A 22,520-nucleotide genomic window follows, 5' to 3' on the forward strand; every position below is an offset into this window, starting at 1 on the left:
ATAAAAGATTTAGTATCAAACTATGCTCGGCTCCACTCCATAATATCAAAAACAGGGACGAGTAAATCTTTCTCTGGGTTTAACGGAATAAAAAAACAAAAAAAACACGCTTTTCATTGCCCCAAAAAAAGTTTTTAAAAATGTTCCAACCCCATTCCACCAATTTCCTTCCATCGATATATCAGAAGCCCAAGAAGCACATGACAATAGCCCTACCTTTTAAGTGTCACCTCTATGGGTATTGAATACCCCCCCCGGGGGGCTAAATTTGGGACACCCGTGTTAAGGAGCTGGACGGAGCGGGGCAAACGGCAGAAGTAAGTGGGGCAGGAAGAACGACCACCTGGCTGCCTTAAAATAAGAACCACCTGATGGCCATGTGGGATCTTCAATGGTGGTCAAAGCTCCCTGAGCAAGTAAGAAGTGATGAGAGGATCTCCCCAAGTGGGAATTGGGACTATACCATGAAAACCAAGACTGTTGTGTGTATGGTAATGGCATTTTTCAGTTGACGCTCTTCCAGCTACATTATTTCTATTATCTTTTATTTATATGGCGCCAACAGGTTCCGCAGTCCATACGTTCAAAATGTCTGACAAGACTAGAACTGACGGACTAAGACGAGCAGAGACAAGAGGACTCGGCTCACAAGCTTACAATTATTATTATAACAATCTGCATATATGCCAAGTAAACCTCTTCAGGGAAGACAGTCCCTCTCTGGGATCCATATCCCCCAAATCTCTTCTCCTTGATTGATGTCCCTGTTTTTAGGAGCCTGAAGGATTTTCTATGCCGATACTTTGAAATGTTCAGGATGGAAGCAGAAGCACAAAGTCTGATAAGAAAAAAAAAAAATAGCTAAACCCGCCAGGCAGGTACCGATCATTTAAAAATGTGATTGCACGCTTTTGCCAGAAACATATAAATAATACCATTTCGTTCTAGATCTCGGTTGGCTTAATGTGCCACTTTGTTCAACATCGCCCTTCTTCAGTTTAATACCTAGAAGACGCCTCCGAGTCAGGTATCGGTGTTGAAATGTTTCGAAAACAAGCTTGCTGCAAATATTTATGAATCCATATGGAACGACAGATGTCTCTGCATACACATCGCGGGAAACACTTCATTTTACGCCATAATCCTGCTGCTACATCAGCAGATTTTTAACTCAAAATCCATCCTCCACTCTCCCATCAAAACCCCGCTATCCAACATTTATCTGCAATTAATAGATATTGATATATATACCGTATTTTAATTTTAGAGGGGTTCTAGAACTGTTACGGTAAAAAGGGAAAGAATATTTTATTATTATTTATATGGGACATGGGGCGAGACGCCGTTCCATACAACCCAAAGGATAGTAGAAATAATGAAAACAAAAATAACTCCCTGCCCCCAGATATTCAAGACGTCACAACATAGTCCCACATGGTTTTACTTTACTGAGAGGGTGGTAGATAAGTGGAACAGACTCCCAGCAGAAGTAGCAGAGGCGAATACGGCGAGGGAAGACGAGACTAAAGGACTGATGGGCCGAATGGTTCTACGTTCCTAACGGCCCGGCGGCATGTCCACTAAAACACCGTTTAGAAGCCACGTCCGACACTTTTGTTCTGTTTTCCGCTCCATAACTCCAGAGCGAGAAAATGTTCCCTGGCAGATAGAAAGCGGCGCTCCCTGCCCCCGAGTAATTATTCCTGCTTTATTAAGGTTTATTTTATAACTTTATAAAGCAGGTTATAAAGGACAGCACCGCTATTATGTCCTCCCCTGCTTAGACTTAATAAATATTATGTCCCTTGCCATCGATTAAAACCAAGTAGCGCAGAAAATAGGAGTAGGTGTAATCTTCTGTGTAGATGTAAAATAACCTTTATAAAACAGGGGTATAGAACAGTCGGGGAGAAATGACACCGGTGTAGTTTAATAAAATAGTGCCCCCGTAGCTGAATTAATCCTAAAGTCCCGGTGGCCGTTGCGACCGTGTCCTTTTGTAAGGCCGGGGAGCCGGTTAAATTGGCAAAATCCATATATTTTTAGCAATGTTCTGTTTGCGTCCGAACAGATACAAGGTTTGCAGCGAAGGTATCTGGGGACTCGTAAAACTGCTGGGAAACATATTTCTCGCTGGTATTTTAGTACTTTGAAAATTCAATCACTGGGAAAATGTTTCGCTGTAAATATCTGGAGAGGCCAACAAAAGCCGCGTCCGTGCCGAGCACCTGGTTTAGTCATTTAAAAAGGACTGTAGCGGGGGTTTTTTTTTTGGACATCATAAGAAAAACAAGATGAGGAGGGAAAAACAAAACAAAAAAAAGCTATCAATTGTTACTATTTAACTATTAAAGGAGACGCGATGCATTCGAGATGGCTACGCAAGCCGCAAAGGGAGATGGGTTCATTAAATTTATTGGATGTGGCCTTTTAGGAGTAAACTAAAACATGCGTTCAAAGGTTTTAACTGCAAAAAAAAGAAAATCGAATTTTTTTGGTGTGTTTTACTTAAAATTCCAGTTTGGCCACATGGCTCTGGAAATCAGAGCTGAGTATGAGGACTTCGAGGCAGTGGAGACATCCAAAATGCTCGAACCTGGAGTGACCTTGGCTCTGCAGAGGTGATTCTTTATACGAATGGTCTCATGTTGACTTTCTTAACTTAATTTTGCCCGTTTCGGCCCCTGTTAGGACCATTCTGTACACTCCTGCCCCCTTTCATGTCTATTGTGAGCTAGCTTTCACTATACCTCCTCAACTCAGACTAGGGCCTGCTCCTCCAGGAGACATGGAGACCTTTGGGATACCAGCCCCGTAACCCTCCCGCAGCGGTTTAGATGACGGAGCAGACTACTTTCACAAGCGGTGATGGTTGTCTGCCGCAGACCGTTTCTGTGCTGTGTAGATGAACAACTGTAATCAAAACTGACAGGAACAATAAAAAAAACTGCAGACAACTCAAAAATTGAAATGAAATCAACATCCTAAATGTTTAATTCCGCTTAAAATTCAAATCTTGCGATATAGAAAAGGTCATATTTTCTTCCAGTTGAATTACTCCTGGAAAACACTTAGACCGAGTTAAATTCAGTCGTGGTTAAACTACAACTCCCATGATGGTCAGCCAGCATATCTTGGGGTTCACCACAAGTGTAATGGTGAATCCAGACATGGACCTCCTTGCTCTATTGTCCCTACAGTGATACCGACTGTAGCCCATTGACAAAGCCCATGAAGGTTGAAACATAAGAATGGGGTTGTTGGTTCCCTCATGCAGAGGAAATTTGCATCTCATTTGGTTCTGGGCGGCCTTTTGGGTGGGATCAGACTGATATGCAGATGGAGATTATTTTCTCTGTAATGGCACAAAAGAGCTAAAATTTTAAATATTGTCAGGCGGGGACGCACTATAGGGTAGGCTAAGAAGTGGCTGTCTGTTCTTGGTGAGCATCTCATATTCTTTTTGTAGGAGATGTTCAGCGAGTATACCTAGAAACTTCCTAGGGTTGTCTCCAAAAGTTCTCCCTCTCTTGTTCCTCATGGGAGGAGAAATAGCTGATTCAGAGGCGGGGCAAGCCACAATATACAAGAAAAGATGGGTGGAGCCAAAACACCTTATAGAAAAGGACACCTCTATTCAACACCATTATATTCATATTTTAGTGCTAAAACTGCCACTACGATTACTGACAATAATACTAAATCACAGAAAAATAAATATAGAGGGCTGGAATTTTCCAGATTACTAGTGGACAATAAAAATCTTGATTTTTAATATGTCAAACATTGCGTGGACTACCGACATCCGCCAGCCCTGGCTAGTGACATTTTCTGCTGGTTCACAAACTCTAATGATTCTGTGTGTATATATAAAAGCAGCGAAGAACATCAGTTTCAGGAGAAAGAGATGAATGTGCGCACAAGCACCCTGTCAATTTTTGAAGATTGTACAGAGACAAAAAAAACCCATCAACTAACTTTTTATGAACGCCATTCCGTGGGTACATGTGATTCCCCCCACACACAAACGGTCGCATTATGGCTCAGAGTCTGCCGTGCATTTGTTTTACGGTAATAAAATGTGGCCTTGTTCTCCTGCCCTGTGCTATTCTTTCCTGCGCTCTTCATTAACAGGCCACCGATCTGCCAAATTACCGTATTGGCTCGAATATAGGCCGCACTTTTTTCCCCCACTTTAAGTTTTTAAAGTGGGGGTGCGGCCTATATTCGGGGTCTAGCGCCCGACGCCCGGGACATGCAGTCCCGGGCGCCGGGCAGGCAGCGGGGTTAAGATACAGATCCCCCGCAGCGGTGCAGGGGACCTGCATCCTTCTCCCCGATACGCTCAGACAGCCTCCCCTGCCAGCACTTCCCACGGGGGGGGGTGCCGGCACGGGAGGTTATCTAAGCGTTTTACCTCTGTCCACCCCCGACTTACCGGAGCAGACTCCCGGGTGTCTTGCGGGGCCGGCGGGAGACATTTACGCAATACGCAAATGCAACTTCCGGTAACGGTACCGGAAGTTGCATACGCGTATTGCGTAGATGTCCCTCGCCGGCCCTGAAGACACCCGGGAGTCTGCTCCGGTAAGTCGAGGAGGGGGGGCAGAGGAGGACAGCGGATCGCGGGGAGGGAGGACAGCGGATCGCGGGGAGGGAGGGCAGCGGATCTCGGGGAGGGAGGGCAGCGGATCGCGGGGAGGGAGGGCAGCGGATCGCGGGGAGGGAGGGCAGCGGATCGCGGGGAGGGAGGGCAGCGGATCTCGGGGAGGGAGGGCAGCGGATCTCGGGGAGGGAGGGCAGCGGATCGCGGGGAGGGAGGACAGCGTATCGCGGGGAGGGAGGACAGCGGCAGCGTATCGCGGGGAGGGAGGACAGCGGCAGCGTATCTCGGGGAGGGAGGACAGCGGCAGCATATCTCGGGGAGGGAGGACAGCGGCAGCATATCTCGGGGGGGAGGACAGTGGCAGCATGTTTTTTTTGGTGCTTTTTTAAAGAAAAAAAACTTTTTCTTTAAAAAAGCACCAAACTTTTAGGGTGCGGCCTATATACGGGGGCGGCCTATATCCGAGCCAATACGGTACTTGTTCTTTTTTCTGTCAATTTACAGAACAAACTCTGCTGCCTGGTGAAGGACATTAATGTGCAAACACAGATGAGAGAATGACTCCTGGCATCCTACAGAGGTTAGCAAAGCAGAAAGGAACACAACAGCCGCAGTTGTAACAACGGACATTAGACATATAGATAAATGTGGTATACATTATATACAGGGTATGTGCATGTATGTATAGCTATAGATCAGCTCAGTCATTTCTGTTCTGAAGGGCCGCCATACTTTAGAGTAAGGGTTTGGCCGGAACTGTCCCAAGTCCTGTTGCCCCAGTTGGCTTTTTGATGATTTACCTTGTGAAGTACTGTTGTCAATTACTTTTTAATCTACTCATAGTTGCTTTAAGATAAAGCCATGTCCCTATGCCTCCTATGTCCCATAAGTAAATCATTGTGTGAACTGTATATGGATTTAACTTTGTATATTACAGTTTTTAGGTGTAACCAGGTTTCTCCAGGTTTACAATGGCAGGAAATCAAGTCCAACGTTCTAAGCTTCTGGAAGTTCTAAAGTATCCAGAAAGGAGGATATATATTCTACCGCCATGGCCAGTTCTACATCCTAAGTTCGGCGGCAAGAGCTGAGTCAATGGTGATCTGGACAGATCTTCTGAAGCTGCGATTGAAGAGCTCATGGCCACCAGCTCAGTCTAAAGTCACTGCGAAACCCCATGAGCAAACGGTCTGAGGATCCAGTCCAGACAACGTATAACAAACACGACTCTAATGACAAGACAAGAGGCACAGACTGTGCTACCAAACGTATTATATAACTTAATATGAGCTTCCAAGACCATCTTGTTCTTTCTTCGGCCGCTACGCCTCGTCCAGGAAAAGTTGTCTGAAAATGGCGGGGCTGAGCTTGCTTGATCTTTCTGAACATGAATTATAGTAACAGAAAAAAAAACAACAAAAATAAAAGGGAACGGACAAAACTCTTGAAGTATTCATGACCCCTCAGGCAATACCAATGTTAAAACAACGCGAACAACAGCAATAAAATACAATTGTATGAAGTGCTCTGTGTGTGGAAAGCCCAACACGAATGGCATATAATTGCCGACTTAAAAAATTGCATGGCTGTCTCGATTTATGTCTGGTATTTCACCTTTTAAAAATTTTAATCAGGCTTTGAAATCATTGCCGGAAACCATATGTTTATTAGAGCATTTGCAAGCCAGTATCAAAGTCGGCGTGGCTCCAGATCACAGCAAAATCCTTTTTTTCCCTTTTTTTTTTTTCCTCCCCTCTTTTGTCAATCAGCATATAAATCCTTCCCCATCTTCATTCCTAATACTTCTGTCATTACTGAGATTTTGGACGTATTCTCTCAGAATTCATTGAGAAGGAAACTCAAATTCACTAACAAGGAGCAGATTAGGGGACTCATATTGTCTTGGAAAGGTGCCCGCGCAGGATTAAAAAGAACAAAAACGGAAAGGGCCGTCCGAGACAAGCGCTGTTTTGGGCAAAATTTTAATCCCGCAATTACTGCCAGGCGTATTATTATTACAAACAAATGTATGCAGTCAAGTGTTAGACAATCATGTTGAGATATAATGTTGCAATTTACGATATTTACGGAAAGGATCGTTTATGATACACAAGACGTTTTGAAATATTTAAAATTTGGGGGCAATACTTGATTTTTTCCACCCAAGGGGCACCGCAGTGATTGCATTAAAAGCAATTATTAACCCTTTTCTGTCTGAGAAGAAAATGCATGCCGAAAGAGGTCATTATCTAAAACTAGAGGATCAGATTCAATAAAAGGAAGTTTATGTTGCTGAGAGGGTGGTAGATAAGTGGAACAGCCTCCCAGGAGATGTGGTAGAGGTTAATACAGTGAGGGAAGTTAAACATGTATGGGATAGGCATATGGCTTCTGGATCAAAGATGAGACCGACGACTGGTTAAGGTAAATGGGCCAAATGGTTTTTATGTACCATCAAATTCCATGTTTCAGGAACTGTATATAGTAGAAATTTAACACTTTAAGGTCAGATTAGTAAAAGCTCTCAAAGGCAACACGTGGGTGTACAGGGGTAGGAGAGGCAACAAAAAAAAGGTCTAGGGGGTAAAAGAGGCAGTCCGCAGGTCTGCAGGAGGCATTTAGTTCTGAAGGCTGGATAGGGGCCCTGTGAATAAATAAGGCCCCTAAAACCATCTCAGCTCACATTATTAACTATGCACAATGCAGGGCCAACACAGGCCAACTTGCAGGAGTAACATGCTATAGATAGCACGTAGTTAAGTAAGTTTACGTTACGCCTCTCCTGTAATTGAATAAAAGTAATATATGTAGATACAAAGAAAGTACAATTCATACAATTTCATGGTTCCAAGGAGATCTCAATGAGGGGGGTGGGGGTGGGGACAAAAATTAAATAATCTACGCATTGACCTTGCCAGGACCATTAAACAGGGCAGTGAACTACTTCAAATAGCTGCGAGTGTTAAACATTAGTTCTGCCTTAAGTAGGTTGGTTTTAAGAGCCAAATGTGCGCTGCAGTCTACCCGAACATTAAAACCACCTTTCCGACTTCATTTTACAGAAAACTTAATGACCTGAACAAACTATTGAAGAAAAAAAAAATAGAAAAGAAAAGTAATTATTCCAACAGATGAAAGAAAACAGTAAATTAACAATCTTTTTTTTTCTTTGTAGGGGAAGTTGAGCCGTCTTTGTTGGGCATGCACGCTTTTTGATTTTTTTTTCTTTCGAGAAGCTTACGGAAAGATTATATTAAACAAAAAGGTTTTTTTGGGGGGGAAACCCCCCATACAACTTAATACTTTAGGTGTACGTGCGGAAGAGAAATAAAATGCGTATACTGGAGCTGAGGGATTGCAGAAAACTTCTCGGAGTACATAAAAAACAGATTAGCACTTAACCTTGTCAAACATATGTTTATTTAGAATAGAAAACATAAAGTGTGTATAAATGATATAATAATGTGTACATTTTTGTATCAGAAATATTAGATAATATATTAATTTAACTGATTAAAATAATATTATTTATTTTATTTAAAAAAAATAAATATATATATATATATTATTCCGCAAATATTTTAATAATTATTAAATATATTATTATAATTATATTATAATAATCATAATTAATAATAATATTTTGGATATATTAACCATTTTCAGATGTTTTCTTCCTGTTTATTGAAGGACTTTTGAGGACATCTATTGTGATTGCCCTCTTTTGTATTAAAATAATACTTCTTTTTTTTTTTTAAAGGTTGACTTTTTAGTGAGAACACTGAGTAAACTGCTCCTCTGAAGTCTATCAGATAACAAGAGAGTAACAGAGACCTCATGCAACATAGAAATAAAAAAAGATATAAAAAGTATTAAATGCTTTTATGTGCTTTGATCTTAGGGAAAAAAAAAAAATCATCCACAAAGCAACACTATAAACGAACTTTACTGGTGATTCTCAGTGCTACCAAAGGGTGTCTCTGTGGATTTTTATTAAGTCCTGAGGAACGTGAGCTTTAGAAGAACAAGGCTTTCTTAGAAGTGTATTTGAAGAAACGATGTTCTAAACGCATTTCAAAAATAATAGTAAAAAAAAAAAGAATACTTTAGCTGTTTATTGAGGAATCAGAGAAACGCACAGTAATTTGACTTGATTAGTTGGTAATCATTATTGTGATTTTTTTTTTTTAAGTAGCCCACGATAAGATTATTAAACTATTTTTTAATGAGAAATAGAGTTTATGGGATAACTAACGCATTAAGAAAACAAATTCACATGAATGCGACCATATTATGCAAAACAAATTACTTTCAATAATTCATTAAGTTCAAAGCATATTTTCGCGATGAGCGAGAGCAGCTCTCTAACAAGATGTTTCCATAATACGGGAGCCCAGATAAGAACGTTCCTCTGTTTGGGAAATTAGGGAATTATTTCAGGGATGTCTTTGCCAGAGTTCACATTATTGTGTATCAACAATTATTGTGTTGTCCTTTAGCAGAACCTCTGTCGGACACAGAAAACGGAATGTTTTTGACTCATGATAAAATGATGTATTATATCCAATGGTGGTCATGAAATAAAGATGAAAAGACTCTTCAGAATGGTATTGGGGGGGGTTACATTAGGGAATGGAACTAGGGAGAAAAAGTGTTGGAACAGCATTTAGAAAAGAGAATGAGAGAGAGATATGCAGAAAGACAGGATATTCCCAGGCAACGAGTTAAGAGGTTAGTATGTGTGCATGAATGTAGGTGGTTAACTTTTATGCCTACAGTGAGATCTTCAGCTTGTGATTTAGGATCTAGAATTTTGAGGAATCTTCAAAAAGGAGCAACAGTCCTAAAAAGCATCTCCTTTTAGAAGGAACCTCTTTCCCTGATGCCCCTCTTTTCTAGAAGCTCAAAATGTTTTCCTAAAAGTCAACAATGTCTACAGAAAAAGCAAGAAATGCATTCATAAATTACGCATTATTATTTTTTAACATGCCTCACCCAATTACAGGGTGAAAAAACAGTCTCACACCAAAAGTCTTGGTAAAAGGCCTACCCCATGGCCATACCTCCAACCACAACCTCAAAAAGAAAAGTGTCCATCTTTGGACATAATGGGTTCCGATTGTGTTAGAAGCCAAGTACGAGGCATCAAATAGGCCCGTCCACAGATTCTTCTGATCTGTTTATAGAAATATGTAAAGAAATCAAATCGGACAAAACATGCTGCCCGGCGCTCTTTTATTCCTGGTATTCTTTCCATTGATTCTCCTGAAATGCCTTTGCGTCTGCAGCATCTCTGGTGGCCAAGGGTATCGAGAGCTCATTTAAAAGAGAGATCAATCACATGACCTTCATAACCAGGCCCGGAATTCTGGCACGGAACAAGTTACTTTTCACCTAAGAAATCATGTTTCATTCTTTATTGAGTTCAAACAAATATGGTTTTTTTTTCCCTCCCTAAAGAAACTGATACATTTATTTGAAAGTGGGAAAAAAAATGCAGTCCTTTAGGGAAAAAAAATGCTGCGTCATGAAAAAACTTGTGCTCGGAGTTTTGTTAACGCTGCGTTTTCGATATTACAGTGTCAGTCTTCATTCACCACCTGACAAACTTGTCAGTCAAACGGCAATCCAGTTTCGTAACCGCGGTTCACAACTATAATACTGCTGCCTGCGCATTATCTTTTGATAAATAACAGCCCGGCTATCTGAAAATTATTATCTTAACAAACTCAAACATATCAAAACTTTCTTCATAGTGAATATTTAACCCTCTAGAAGAGGCACTTATCGCTTTCACAAGCCCTCAAGTCCTCCAACGTTCCTTCCTTTCGGACATTTTCTGTCTTCTACTTCGATCATGAACGTATATCAGGTCTCCTATTCTTATTAAAACCGTTCTTGACAGCCATAAACACAGGGTTTTAGCTCAAAGTGGAGGTGCATCCAAAACCAAACTAAGGTGCATGAATTAAGCAAATTCACCATTCATGTCTATCAAAGTAAGTTCATATGTTAAGCGACCTTGGCAGAACGGTCATTTTATTCTCTGCTCTGAACTATGAATGATATAAAAAAAACACAAGCTTTTTCAGTTTCTATGGAAACAACCTATCAGTGTCTGCTAATATATCACATGATAATTAAGTATTCCCATCGAAATTCTATATATTTTTTTACACGATTAAAGAAATATTTTTAGGAAAGGTTTGGGCATTGAGTAGTAATACATGATACTTCTCATTTAGTTACAAAGTAAAACAAAAGTTCTGACGATTTCTTGGTTCTTACGTTAACACTATAAAGGGCGTTTAGATGCTCGGAACCCTCTGGCTGGGTTTCTGGGGAATAACCACGAAATAATATTTTTAGAAAATCCACAGTAAAAAATGTTTTAACAAAGTACAGAAGGGAAGTTTATTTCAAAAGAGGAGAAATGTTAGAACAAGAGGGTATAGTTTAAAACTATAGGGTCAGATACTTAGTTGTAATATAAGAAAGAATAACTTTTCCAAGAGGGTGGTGGGTAAGCAGAACGGCCTCCCAGTAGAAGTGGTAGAGACTAATACAGTGAGGGAACTTACATATAATGCGATAGGAAAGGTCTGAGTCTTTACAGCAGGAAAAACAAGTAGACTAGATGAGCCGAATGGTTCTTATCTGTCGACAAATACTTTTTTCCCCTTAAAAATAGGATGCCTTACAAAATATACATAGTTGGTAGCTTATGGTGGTGCATAGAAGCATCTTCAAGTTTCTTGAATGAGGAATGAGAAAGCTACTGGGCAAAACATGGTGAATTGTTGTTTAGATGGTAACAAAAGACCAATGGCAAATGAAAGGCGTCCAAAATCAATTTACAGAAGATAATAAATCCAGCCTTCTGAGGGAAAGAGGGAAAAAAAACCTTAAATTTTGTAACCTCTTTATCAGTATGATTTGTAAGCAATCCTGGATGAATTCCCACCGCCTGGCATAAAAAGCATCGCTCTTTTTGTGGCTCCCATAATATTTATATATCGCTTGTCCATAAAGCTTAATTGTATTTATACAAACTTAAAGGGAATATATCACTTAAGACTACAAAAATATATACACTGATGTGTGACACTTTTCAGCAAACTCATTTGTTCTTCTGAATTGAGAATGCTGCGGTTCGAGATCAAAAAGAAGTCTCAGGGGGCAAAGTTTGTTTTTTTTTGTTGTTGAAATTTTCTTATTCCCAATTTTTTTTTCTAGAATTACCGAAGCAGACATCCTCGCCTGTTTCCCCTTTTGTCGTAGATAAGCTTGGTTGAGCAATGAACCCTGTCTGTGCCACTGGTACGGATGCCTGCTTGATGACGACGTTTACTTTCGGTTGTTAGAATTTGATTATATTGTCCTATTTCATAAAATATAGGTATTTTACCATATAAATGCAGGTCCTTCCTCTCATTCAACGATATACAGTAAGAATAAAGAAGGCAGGTATGTAGACTCCACGGCCTCCAATCTCATTTCTAGAATTAGGATTTGATTTTTACTGTACAAATATAATTTTCAAACCCATAGCAAATGAATACTTTAAGATAATTAGTTCTATCCCCAGTAATAATTGAAACTGATGTAGGCAAGGATACCTTCCCATAGTTCACAGGGCTTTCAGGCTCATGGCAACGTACGGGCAACAGACAGGAACTACCCCTGGGAAATCCCAACATGGCTTGTGTTATTTAAAACTGATACCTTTGGTAAATGTTGTGTGTTATGTGTTTGAATTTAATATACATGGTTGTATTCTAGGGTAGCCATATCCTCATGACCTTACATTCTCATTAGCTTTTGTGGCTTTTCATCAAGACAACCCTGATAATTGACAGATATACAGAGGAGACCCTAGTGCAGGATAGGACATGGTGTCCCCCCACCGGTTCCCCCTTGGGTTGAGCCTTTTGGGCTCGAGCGGCAGTGGGACTTTCTGATGATCCTCCAAGACCGCCAAAATTCAAAAGGACCAACATCACTCTGTTCAGGACATTCAACCGCGACTGTGTGTGACCGCGGCTGAGTGCGAGGCTGCCATTGGCCGCTGTATTTTGAGGTGAAGAGAAGCGAGAACCGTCAGAGGCTGTCGTAGAAAGGACCACCGGACGGGGTAGGACACTGGATGGATGGACACTGGAAGGCGTGGTGGAGGAGCGGACCTTGTGGCAATGTCGGGAGACCAACCCTAACATCAGACCAGAAGATAGGTGACAGGTGTATACCGTTTTAAACTAGTGATGCTTTGGATGACATCACTAAGGAAGAACGGCAAGGTTCCGAATAATCTCTAGCACTTGATGCCTTTGTGAAGTCTACTGAAACAATGAAGGTGAGTCTACTGAAACCAGGAAGTGAGTTAGAACTTCCTGCACGGGTTGACTGCAGCCTTGGCTGACGGATCATGGGAAATTTGGGGATATTTGTACGAAATTAACTGGCTATACGTTTTTGGAAGCTAGACGCAATATTAAAGCTGGAAAAGATAAATCTGAATAACGAATGATGCATTAAATAAATAATAGCAATGCAGGTAACAGATGGCACTCAGTGCTGGATTAGGTTATGGTTTTATCTCACACATGTTACTGTTCCCAAAGGTGGGAAAAGCAGAGATCTGTTAAAAATGATTTTTTTCATTAAAAAAAAATATAAAATCTTTTAAATGGATTGCCGGTACGCAATCGTATAGGAAAGTGATATCCTCCGTGTTCTACGGACTTGTAGACTTTAGCAGAAAGACCTAGTAGCCTTCAGAATGAGACGCTTCTGTCTGTAGCCACGGACATTCTAAGAGGTGTACAAGTTAACTCATCGACGGGGGCCCTTAAAACTGGATTTTTTGGAGCTTTATGAAAAGAAAAATGTGAATTGCCATGCCCAATGGGGAATCTTTCTCCTCGTAATTATTTTACCCTCGCAAGCGAAAACAAACATTTCTACTTTCTAAGGACGGAAGCGTCACGAGAAAAAAAAAGAAAGTATTAAAAAGTTTTTCGAATCAGCTATAACAGATGTCAAGGCAGTTAAAAGAATGATTTGAAAGCTCTGTGTCGCAAAAAATCAAACTTCAAACAGAGGCGGCCGGTCGCTCTTTGTGCACATCAATAAGTTTGAATGTTTAAGAACTGGCTCGTAGATGTAAGTGGGTCTCTCTCTGCCCATATGTAATGCTCTTTCAGTAAATTGAATGTGGTCTTTATAAGCAAACAAAAAGGCACCCAGTCCTTTTAAATTATTTTTGGGATAATTGTTTCCGCAGCAAACATCATTATTTATCACTCTTGAAAACGAGCCAAATCGTAGCAGTTGAAATGCACAGCACTTGGCACGCAACAGAGAAAAATGTTAATCTTACGCCTTTTTTTTCTTCTGTTTTTTTTTTTTTTTACCCAAAAGTTAAAATGTTTTACATCTATTTTACACGTTGGTTAAGTTCTTATCTCAAAGCCATGCAACGTTGCCCATTCCTATCGCAAAACAGGATACTCTGTAATCAGTTTTCTACAGCTCATTTGGTAACTTTTAAAAGGGAACATAGATTACTGCCAGATGCTACTTTTTTTTTTTTTTTTTTTTTTTGGTTTTCCAGGTTTTCTGTCGTTGTTGTGAGCGGACTCTAGGGACGAATGCTACGTCTCGGAAAATTATGGAAATGACAAGGTTACCTTGTAACGATTTTTACCCGGAAAGTAGATCCTAATACACTATAGAAAGATATAATTTGAAGGCAGATGAGAGCCATTTGGGCCAAGCTGATCCCATTGTGTCCTGCTACACACCTTAATCAGTCGTCGGTCTAAGATTCAGGAGCCATTTGCTTATCCCATGCATGTTTAAATCCCCTCGCTGTATTAACCTCTACAGCTTCTGCTGGAAGGCTGTTCCACTTATCTATCACCCTCTGCATCTGACTCTCTAGTGTTAGATTATGGCCTCTTGTTAAATCACGTTATGTATTTAACAGTTTCTATCACACCTCGCTGCTTCTCCATGTAAAGATCTGATATTTTTTTAACATAATATGGTAAAAACAATGTTATTTTTTTCCCCATTAATCTTTCTGTACGAAATTTGGAAGAAGAATAAAGTTTACCGTGATTACACGCTGGCATTACGATAAGGAATCACGTCCGATAAGGCCAAAAGAACAGCCAAGAGGAGCTTTATGTGTATGATAAAACATACATGGTATGATGGAAACCAGAATAACATTAAACATAACCAACGATACGTTCCCAGAGTCCAAAAACATTCATGAGGAATCGGTACTGTTGGTAGTATATACTATATATATATATATATATATATATATATATATAATTAGACTCGATACATGAAATTGTAAGGATTGCAGTGTTGATACTAGCATTTTGCTGTTGAAACCTGAAAATGAACTATTCTTCATTATTATGGTTAAAACGCATTCCGCAGACACCACTTTCTCAACCAGTGTGGGAACATATTTCAGACGTGACTTCCCATTTCATCCTTCCATATATGAGAATGTACAGCTGGTCTCTATATTATGCATGTATATTTAGATTGCTCTAACGCTGAATGAAGGAGTAAATATATACACTACTGTTCAAAAGGTTTGGGGTCACTTAGAAATGCCCTTGTTTTGGAAGGAAAAATACATTTCGTCCAATAAAATAACATGAAATGGATCAGAAATCCAGCGCAGACGGGGTTAATGTTATAAATGACTATTGTAGCTGGAAAGGCTGATTTTTAATGGAATCTCTTCATAGGCGTACAGAGGCCCTTTATCACTCTCATCACTCCTGTGTTCCAATGGCCCTTTATCACTCCCATCACTCCTGTGTTCCAATGGCCCTTTATCACTCCCATCACTTCTGTGTTCCAATGGCCCTTTATCACTCCCATCACTCCTGTGTTCCAATGGCCCTTTATCACTCCCATCACTCCTGTGTTCCAATGGCCCTTTATCACTCCCATCACTCCTGTGTTCCAATGGCCCTTTATCACTCCCATCACTCCTGTGTTCCAATGGCCCTTTATCACTCCCATCACTCCTGTGTTCCAATGGCCCTTTATCACTCCCATCACTCCTGTGCTCCAATGACACGTTGTGTTCTCTTATCCGAGTTTAAGTTTAAAAGGCTAATTGGGGCTTAGAAAACCCTTTTGTAATTATGTTACAGTGAGAAATATCCCTGAACAGTAGTATATATATTATCTGTCACACATTACACTCTTTCTCTCGCCATCTATGTATATATATATATATATACATATATATTAGAATATCATAAACCAGGTATATACTTAAGAGACAAGCATTTGTGCAAACGTCACACAACAAGCTGTCGGGTATGCAAACTCTGAAATGTCATTTCAATTACTAGATATGAAAAGAGATAATGATGTTGTGAATGAACTTTACGCATCCACCTAATCTAAAAAATAACCAATAAAATTAACCTTAATAGTTGATTCTTTGTCAATATCCCGTAGTTGTAATCTTTCCTCAGGTCAAAAAGCCGCATCTATTATTCATGCGGTCAATGGCTGCATTTTGATATTTAAAGGCATAGTCTTGTCTCCCACACACACGTACAGGCACGTACACACACACACTCGTACACACACATACACACTCACGTACACACGCGTACACACACGCGTAAACACACACGTAAACACACACTAAACACACACGTACAGGCACGTACACACACACACTCGTACACACACATACACACTCACGTACACACGCGTACACACACGCGTAAACACACACGTAAACACACACTAAACACACACGTACAGGCACGTACACACACACACTCGTACACACACATACACACTCACGTACACACACGCGTACACACACACATAAACACACACACTCACGTCCACACACGTAAACACACACGTACACACACACACGTACACACACACTCACGTCCACACACGTACACACACACTCACGTCCACACACTTACACACACACATACACACACACGTACACATACTGGGAGAATTAATTCACGCAGGTTCAGTCTGGCAACGTTCGAGTTACTGTAGCCAAAAAAAAAGAAAAAAAATCAGGTTTTAATAAACAAGAACAAGTACAGCTACCGGTCCTGTCCAATTAGGAGCCACGTATAAAGGGAGCTCCAAAAAATATCACATCAGTTTGGGAAAAAAAGGAGGCGGTGTTTGCACACGCCCAGTCAATGCCTACTCCCCTCCCACTCACCACCCACAAAAGGCTGTCGGCAGCCAACCCCTCCCCAACAAGGAATCGCCTCTCCAGAATAGGGAGAGCCCCGGGTAGCTGAGAAGTTCCCAGGCATGATGACGAGCTGGCATTCAAGAAACTCAAAGTTGGAGCTTATAGGCCATTAACGCAGGCCACTTTACTTAATCCTGAATGCAACGGGTTGCAGATTTTGCTTCAAATACCAAAAAAGGGAGGGCCACGGGTTCTATTGGTTAACGTGAATTGCATTATAAAAGAGCGTTCCTGTAAAATGAATATGCGCAGCATAGTCTTTTGGTAAAATAATCCATCTTCTGGCCTTCTGATATCCCAGCGGACAGCAACAAAAAAACATTAGTTATACAGTTTTAGGAAATACACGTACTATAGCATGGAAGTCGAATGAAATAATGGATTACAGTTGTCTTAAAATTACTTTCTAACGCGGTCTAATTAGTTTTTGCATTTGGTACAGTAGAAAATATGATTCACTGCCCTTAGCTTACCGGTTTTCTCCTTAAAAGACCATCTGGTGCCCTCAGTTTACAGTAATTGTCAAAAAAGGAAAAAAAAAAAAAAGAAAACGTGATTTCTCCGGAGAGCGTATTTCTAAAATTACGCGTATCCCTGTTGCTGTCTCAGGTGTTCTGCACCTGTTTTCGCCTTTATTCCCCTTAAACAACCTAATTCTTTTTGGCAATGATTAATTCAAAGGTGAGGGAAAGTCTACAGGCTGATGGCGAAAAAAATTGTAGGGTACGAAAAATAGATAATGTGTTAATTTTTCACAGTTTGAAGTTACGGAACGCACCATCCTCCCAAGTAATGCTGCACCTGGGCTATCTATGAGGAAGAAAAGGTCATTCGGACTGCGGCGCAGAGATGGCTCGGGAGATGCCGTCTGCCTGTTTACCGAATGATATCTCCTCATTTGACTGCCAGATGATTTGGGCTTACTGGGGAGGAAAAAGGCAAATCCTGAAATGTTCTAATACATATGGGTAGACAGGACATAACAAGTAGTAACACAACAATTTGACTTACAGAGCAACAGGTGAGGAGGGCCCTGCTCAAAGAGCTTACAATCTATTTACAGAGAGATTTGAGGGTTTCTTTTTGCTAAGACTCCACTGCATTTTACTGCATGCGAAAAGGTGTATGCATTGATCCAAAGTACATTTTACTTCTACAGAAGACTAGAGTGTCGCTTTAGAGATCTCTGGAGTCATTGTGTACCGTTTTGGAGATCTCGTCTCCAGAAGGATGTTGACATTCTGGAGAAAGTTCAGAGGAGGGAGACTAAATGGCTTGCAGGATAAAAATTATCAAGAAAGTCCAAACGAGAGAGAGCGAGAGAGAGAGAGAGAGAGAGAGAGAGAGAGAGAGAGGAAAGAGAGAGAGGGGAGATAGAGAAGAGAGAGAGAGGAAAGAGAGGAAAGCTAGAGGAGAGATAGAGAGAAGAAAGAGGAGGGAGAGGAAAGACGAGAAAGAGAGAGAGGGGAGAGGAGAGAGAGGGGAGATAGAGAAGAGAGAGAGAGAGGAGAGAGAGGAAAGCTAGAGGAAAGAGAGAGAGGAAAGAGAGAGAGAGAGAGTTAAGAGGAGGGAGAGGAAAGACGAGAAAGAGAGAGAGAGAGAGAGAGGGGAGAAGAGAGAGAGGGGAGAAGAGAGAGAGAGGAGATAGAGAGAGAGAGGAGAGAGAGAGGAAAGAGAGGAGAGAGAGAGAGAGAGGAAAGAGAGAAGAGAGGGAGAAGAGAGAGAGAGAAGAGAGAGAGAAGAGAGAGAGAAGAGAGAGATGAGAGAGAAGAGAGAGAAGAGAGCGAGCATGGGATAGAAACATTTAAGGACTCTAATAGATTTAACAAAGTACAGGAGAGAAGATAATTTGAAAAAAGGAGAAATGTTAGAATAAGAGGTTATGATCTAAAACTAGAGGCTTAGATGTAATGTAAGGAAGTTTTACTTTACTGAGAAGGTGGAAGATAAGTGGAACAGCCTCCAAGAAGAAGTGGTAGAGGGTAATACAGTGATGGAATTTAAACATGCATGGGGTAGGCATATGGCTCCCGAACCAACGACTGCTTAAGGGTTTAGCCTGTAAAGCAGGAAATAAACGGACAGATTAGACGTCCGAATGGGTCTGATCTGCTGTGAAAATTCTATGTTTCTAATTCCCCCCCCCGTACACCGAATGCAACATAAAAACCCTTCCAGCCAACGCGTTTCATGGGTTAACGTGCTGGCTTCTTATGTTTCTGTAATAACCGCATCGTTGCCAGCGGCCGATGCCCCCGCTTTGCATGTCTCCAGCAAACATGCTTTCAATGAAGTCTTACTGCATGTAAATTTGTAAGTAACGGCAAAGCAGGCGATTTATGATGCGGGGAGCAATAAATCATTTTTAAAATCATGATGATATTACTCAAAACAGATGTGAAAACATATGTTTGCCACAGTTGTATAAACTGCTTACTTGTCATACTTAATAAATGGTGATGCTTTCATTTCACACACATTTGTTTTTTTTTTTGTTTTTTTGGAAGTTTGGAAAACTTTGATGGGGGGGGGATTGGGGGCGTTATAAGTATTTAAGTGATTTTATAAATGATGGGTGCGACTTGTTAGAAAAGAGTAGCGTTTCCGTTATAATGAGTCCAGCATTTGCAGCCGTGTCCCACAATGGTGTAGAAAGTCCTTTCATCTCGTTAAAATAAAACTTTGCAATGGTATTAAAATATGCAATATATATGAATTAGAAATCATTAGTTAATCACCGTTATTTCTGTTGTGCGTCCCTGTTACAGATCGTTATATAGGTAATTAATGATGTATTATTATTATTTCTTCAGCCATATATTATATCAGATGAATGACTGCAGCAAAGCGTGACAATTACTCTTACCTTTCTCTTTTGACATCTTTTTTATACTGGTTCCGGTGTCCTGCTCGGTGATGTCCCCATCTCTGGAGTTGGGTAGCATTACTAGGTAAAAAAGACAAAACAGATAAAGATAAAAGGATACGATTGTGAAGAAAGTTTGTGCTTCACCATATGAGTGTATGAAAGCAAAGGGTTATTGTTATGGCCGGTGGGACCTCTCCTGTCGTAGCCCAAATGGCTCTCCAAGCAAGAATACTACTGTTTCAAACCCCTAATATAGATGTTTTTTGTCAGCAAAAAGAACCATTGATTAGGATTCATTTCATATAAACGTATTCGCTTGGTCTGGAAGCCCAGCTATTTTACTTTAGCCGAGTAACACCGTTCTTTGTCACGTCTCATGCGGTGCCGTGAAGTGGCCGGTAAGCTTGTGCTTTTGGCCAACATACATCCGTCAGCCTCATGTTTATTCAGGGCACATATTATTGGGTTTGGATGTGAGCGCTGCTAATCTCATCTCGGTCTGGTAAATATGGCTACATTTCATTCCATTAGTGGCGTTGGGACTGAACGCAGACATACCTGTCCCCGTTATACCATGTAAAAGCCTGTGTAAAGTTTGGAATAGTGAAAGTTATATTATACACATATACACCTCCCAAGTGTCCTGGTTTTCAAGTGACAATCCTAGATTTTTTGCCTTTGCCTCTGCCTCTTTGCCCCTGTTGCTGCGCCATTAGGTGGCTCCTTAGGTGCAGCGCCATTAGGTGGCTCCTTAGGTATGATGGACGGGAGGCCCCTTGTATGTTATATATACACAACTAATATAAATTGTACTTTCCAGTGGTAAAAAAGAGTACTTACCAACTCTGTCTGGCAGGTTGTCAAGATGAGAGGGCGAGCTTGATACACTACTGCTTTGATGTGAAGATCCTTGGCTTCCAGGCCTCTGATTGTCGTCTATGGATGGAGCAGGAGAAGGACTGTCCTGTATTCTTTCCTGGAGATAAAAAAACAACTAAGAACCGTTAATGATCAGAACTTCAGAATCAGAACCTTTTGTATCAAGCTCCATCCTTTCTATCGCAAGCATTGTTGACCTTGCTTCAGCGACCTACCTGGTGGCTGCCACCTGCCACCTGCACACGTGTACAGACACTGGGGTTTATCCACTAAGGCAGGAGTTGTTAAGAAAATCCATCTCATTAATCACTCACATAGATTTTAAAGACAAGAACATGTACTATCATAGAATGTATGACAAAACACTAGAAAATCTCATAAATTCTTCATCTAGTAGCAACTCGCCATTTAGTAAATAACCCCCTACCCAACCTCGTTGCGATATTACAAGGATAACAGAAGGGTGACATTAGATGTCCGGGCTTCGTTGTATCATCTGGTTTCCCTTTAGCACAGCGGTGTTAACTCCCCCCCCCCTTCCTGCGACTACTCGGATTTTAAACTCGGAACTGGATATTTGCCACGGCGAAATGCAATTTTCTATATCACATTATGTGTAATGGCCATTTGAATGAACAGTCGGGGAGAGTTTGCCAACTGTTTTCGCAAACAGGACCAAACCGACTAAATTATAGCATATTAACCCTCAGAAATCCCATAAACAGCGATATATGCAATCTTTAAATGGAAGTTATTCAAGCTTATAAAATATTATTGATTTCCAAACAGCCTTGATCTCAGGCCTTCCGTAAATTGGACGGATCTGCCCCGGTCTCCCTCTGCGGTAATCTGTAATATGATGAATTTACAGTGGGTATTTTTTTTTTTTTTTGGAGGAGATGTTAAGAAATTATAGTTAATTAAATTCTCAGCGAAACTTTATTACATCGTAGAGATGACCATGTAAATTATCTTACTTTTATTTACAGTGGGATAGTATGTTCATTAATATCCTTTTACATGTTTGCAATGGTGCGATACAGAGGTGCAATCATACGATTGTATACAAGTTAAAGTAATGGTGGCCTACATGATTTAAGTGGCCCTCAAGCTATATTATTCTCCTTCTTTCTTTCTTTCTTTCTTTCTTTCTTTCTTTCTTTCTTTCTTTCTTTCTTTCTTTCTTTCTCCCCCCTCTCTCTCTCTTACTCTCCCTTTCTTTTTATCACATCTATATTAAGATTGCCTATGATGAGCACACTCACACACTCTCACCACTAGATGGCGACACTGATATGGTACTGTCAATGGCCAACATAAGACAATGGTGAGGGTAACGCCGTCACATTAGTGTCAAGGACAACAAATGCGGCTATAGAAAACTCACGACTATACATGCATTGCCACCTACCCACCTTACCCAAAGGGCCACAAGGTGGCCCTCAGCTTTAGAGCGTCACTAGGGGGTCACTTGGGAGCTGCAGTCATTGATTTTACTGATCCCTGGGTCGGTCAGTGGTGATCACAGGATCTCCCCAACCGGGTCATGATCTCCACTGACTGAAAAACGGGGGGCAGTCGGGTAGCGACTCAGGACAATGCCTGAAAACCAGTCCTGTGAAAACCGTGACTGTTAGAAGATATGAATTTGGCGTCTTTCTGCTGGCTTAAAGAATACAAATCTATATCTTCTTCCTAGAACGTTCAAATCCAGCTTGTTCAATTAACTTCGGGATTCACAAATTTAAGGGAACACGCAGTACATGTTCCAAATTTACTACTTCGTAGTAAAGCCCCGGTCTAGGCCCGGAATATTGACGCTGCCTGGACGGAAAAGAGAGTAATCTCTCTGAAAATAGGTATCGATCCCAAATACTCGC

General features: G+C 40.9%; 1 protein-coding gene across 2 annotated transcripts in view; it reads right to left on the reverse strand.

Annotated features, from left to right (window-relative positions):
* Positions 1-22,520, reverse strand: part of DACH2 (dachshund family transcription factor 2) — a 207,602-nt gene that overhangs the window by 25,589 nt on the left and 159,493 nt on the right. For both annotated transcript variants that reach the window (XM_053473074.1, XM_053473073.1), the window contains exons 6-7: positions 20,602-20,737; positions 19,759-19,839 (exon numbers count right to left, since the gene is read on the reverse strand). In XM_053473074.1, the coding sequence (XP_053329049.1) occupies positions 19,759-19,839; positions 20,602-20,737 (217 nt within the window). The remainder of the gene's footprint in view (positions 1-19,758; positions 19,840-20,601; positions 20,738-22,520) is intronic.

Source organism: Spea bombifrons, chromosome 8 (assembly GCF_027358695.1).
Source record: "Spea bombifrons isolate aSpeBom1 chromosome 8, aSpeBom1.2.pri, whole genome shotgun sequence".
In the NCBI taxonomy this organism is placed as follows: Eukaryota; Metazoa; Chordata; class Amphibia; order Anura; family Pelobatidae; genus Spea; species Spea bombifrons.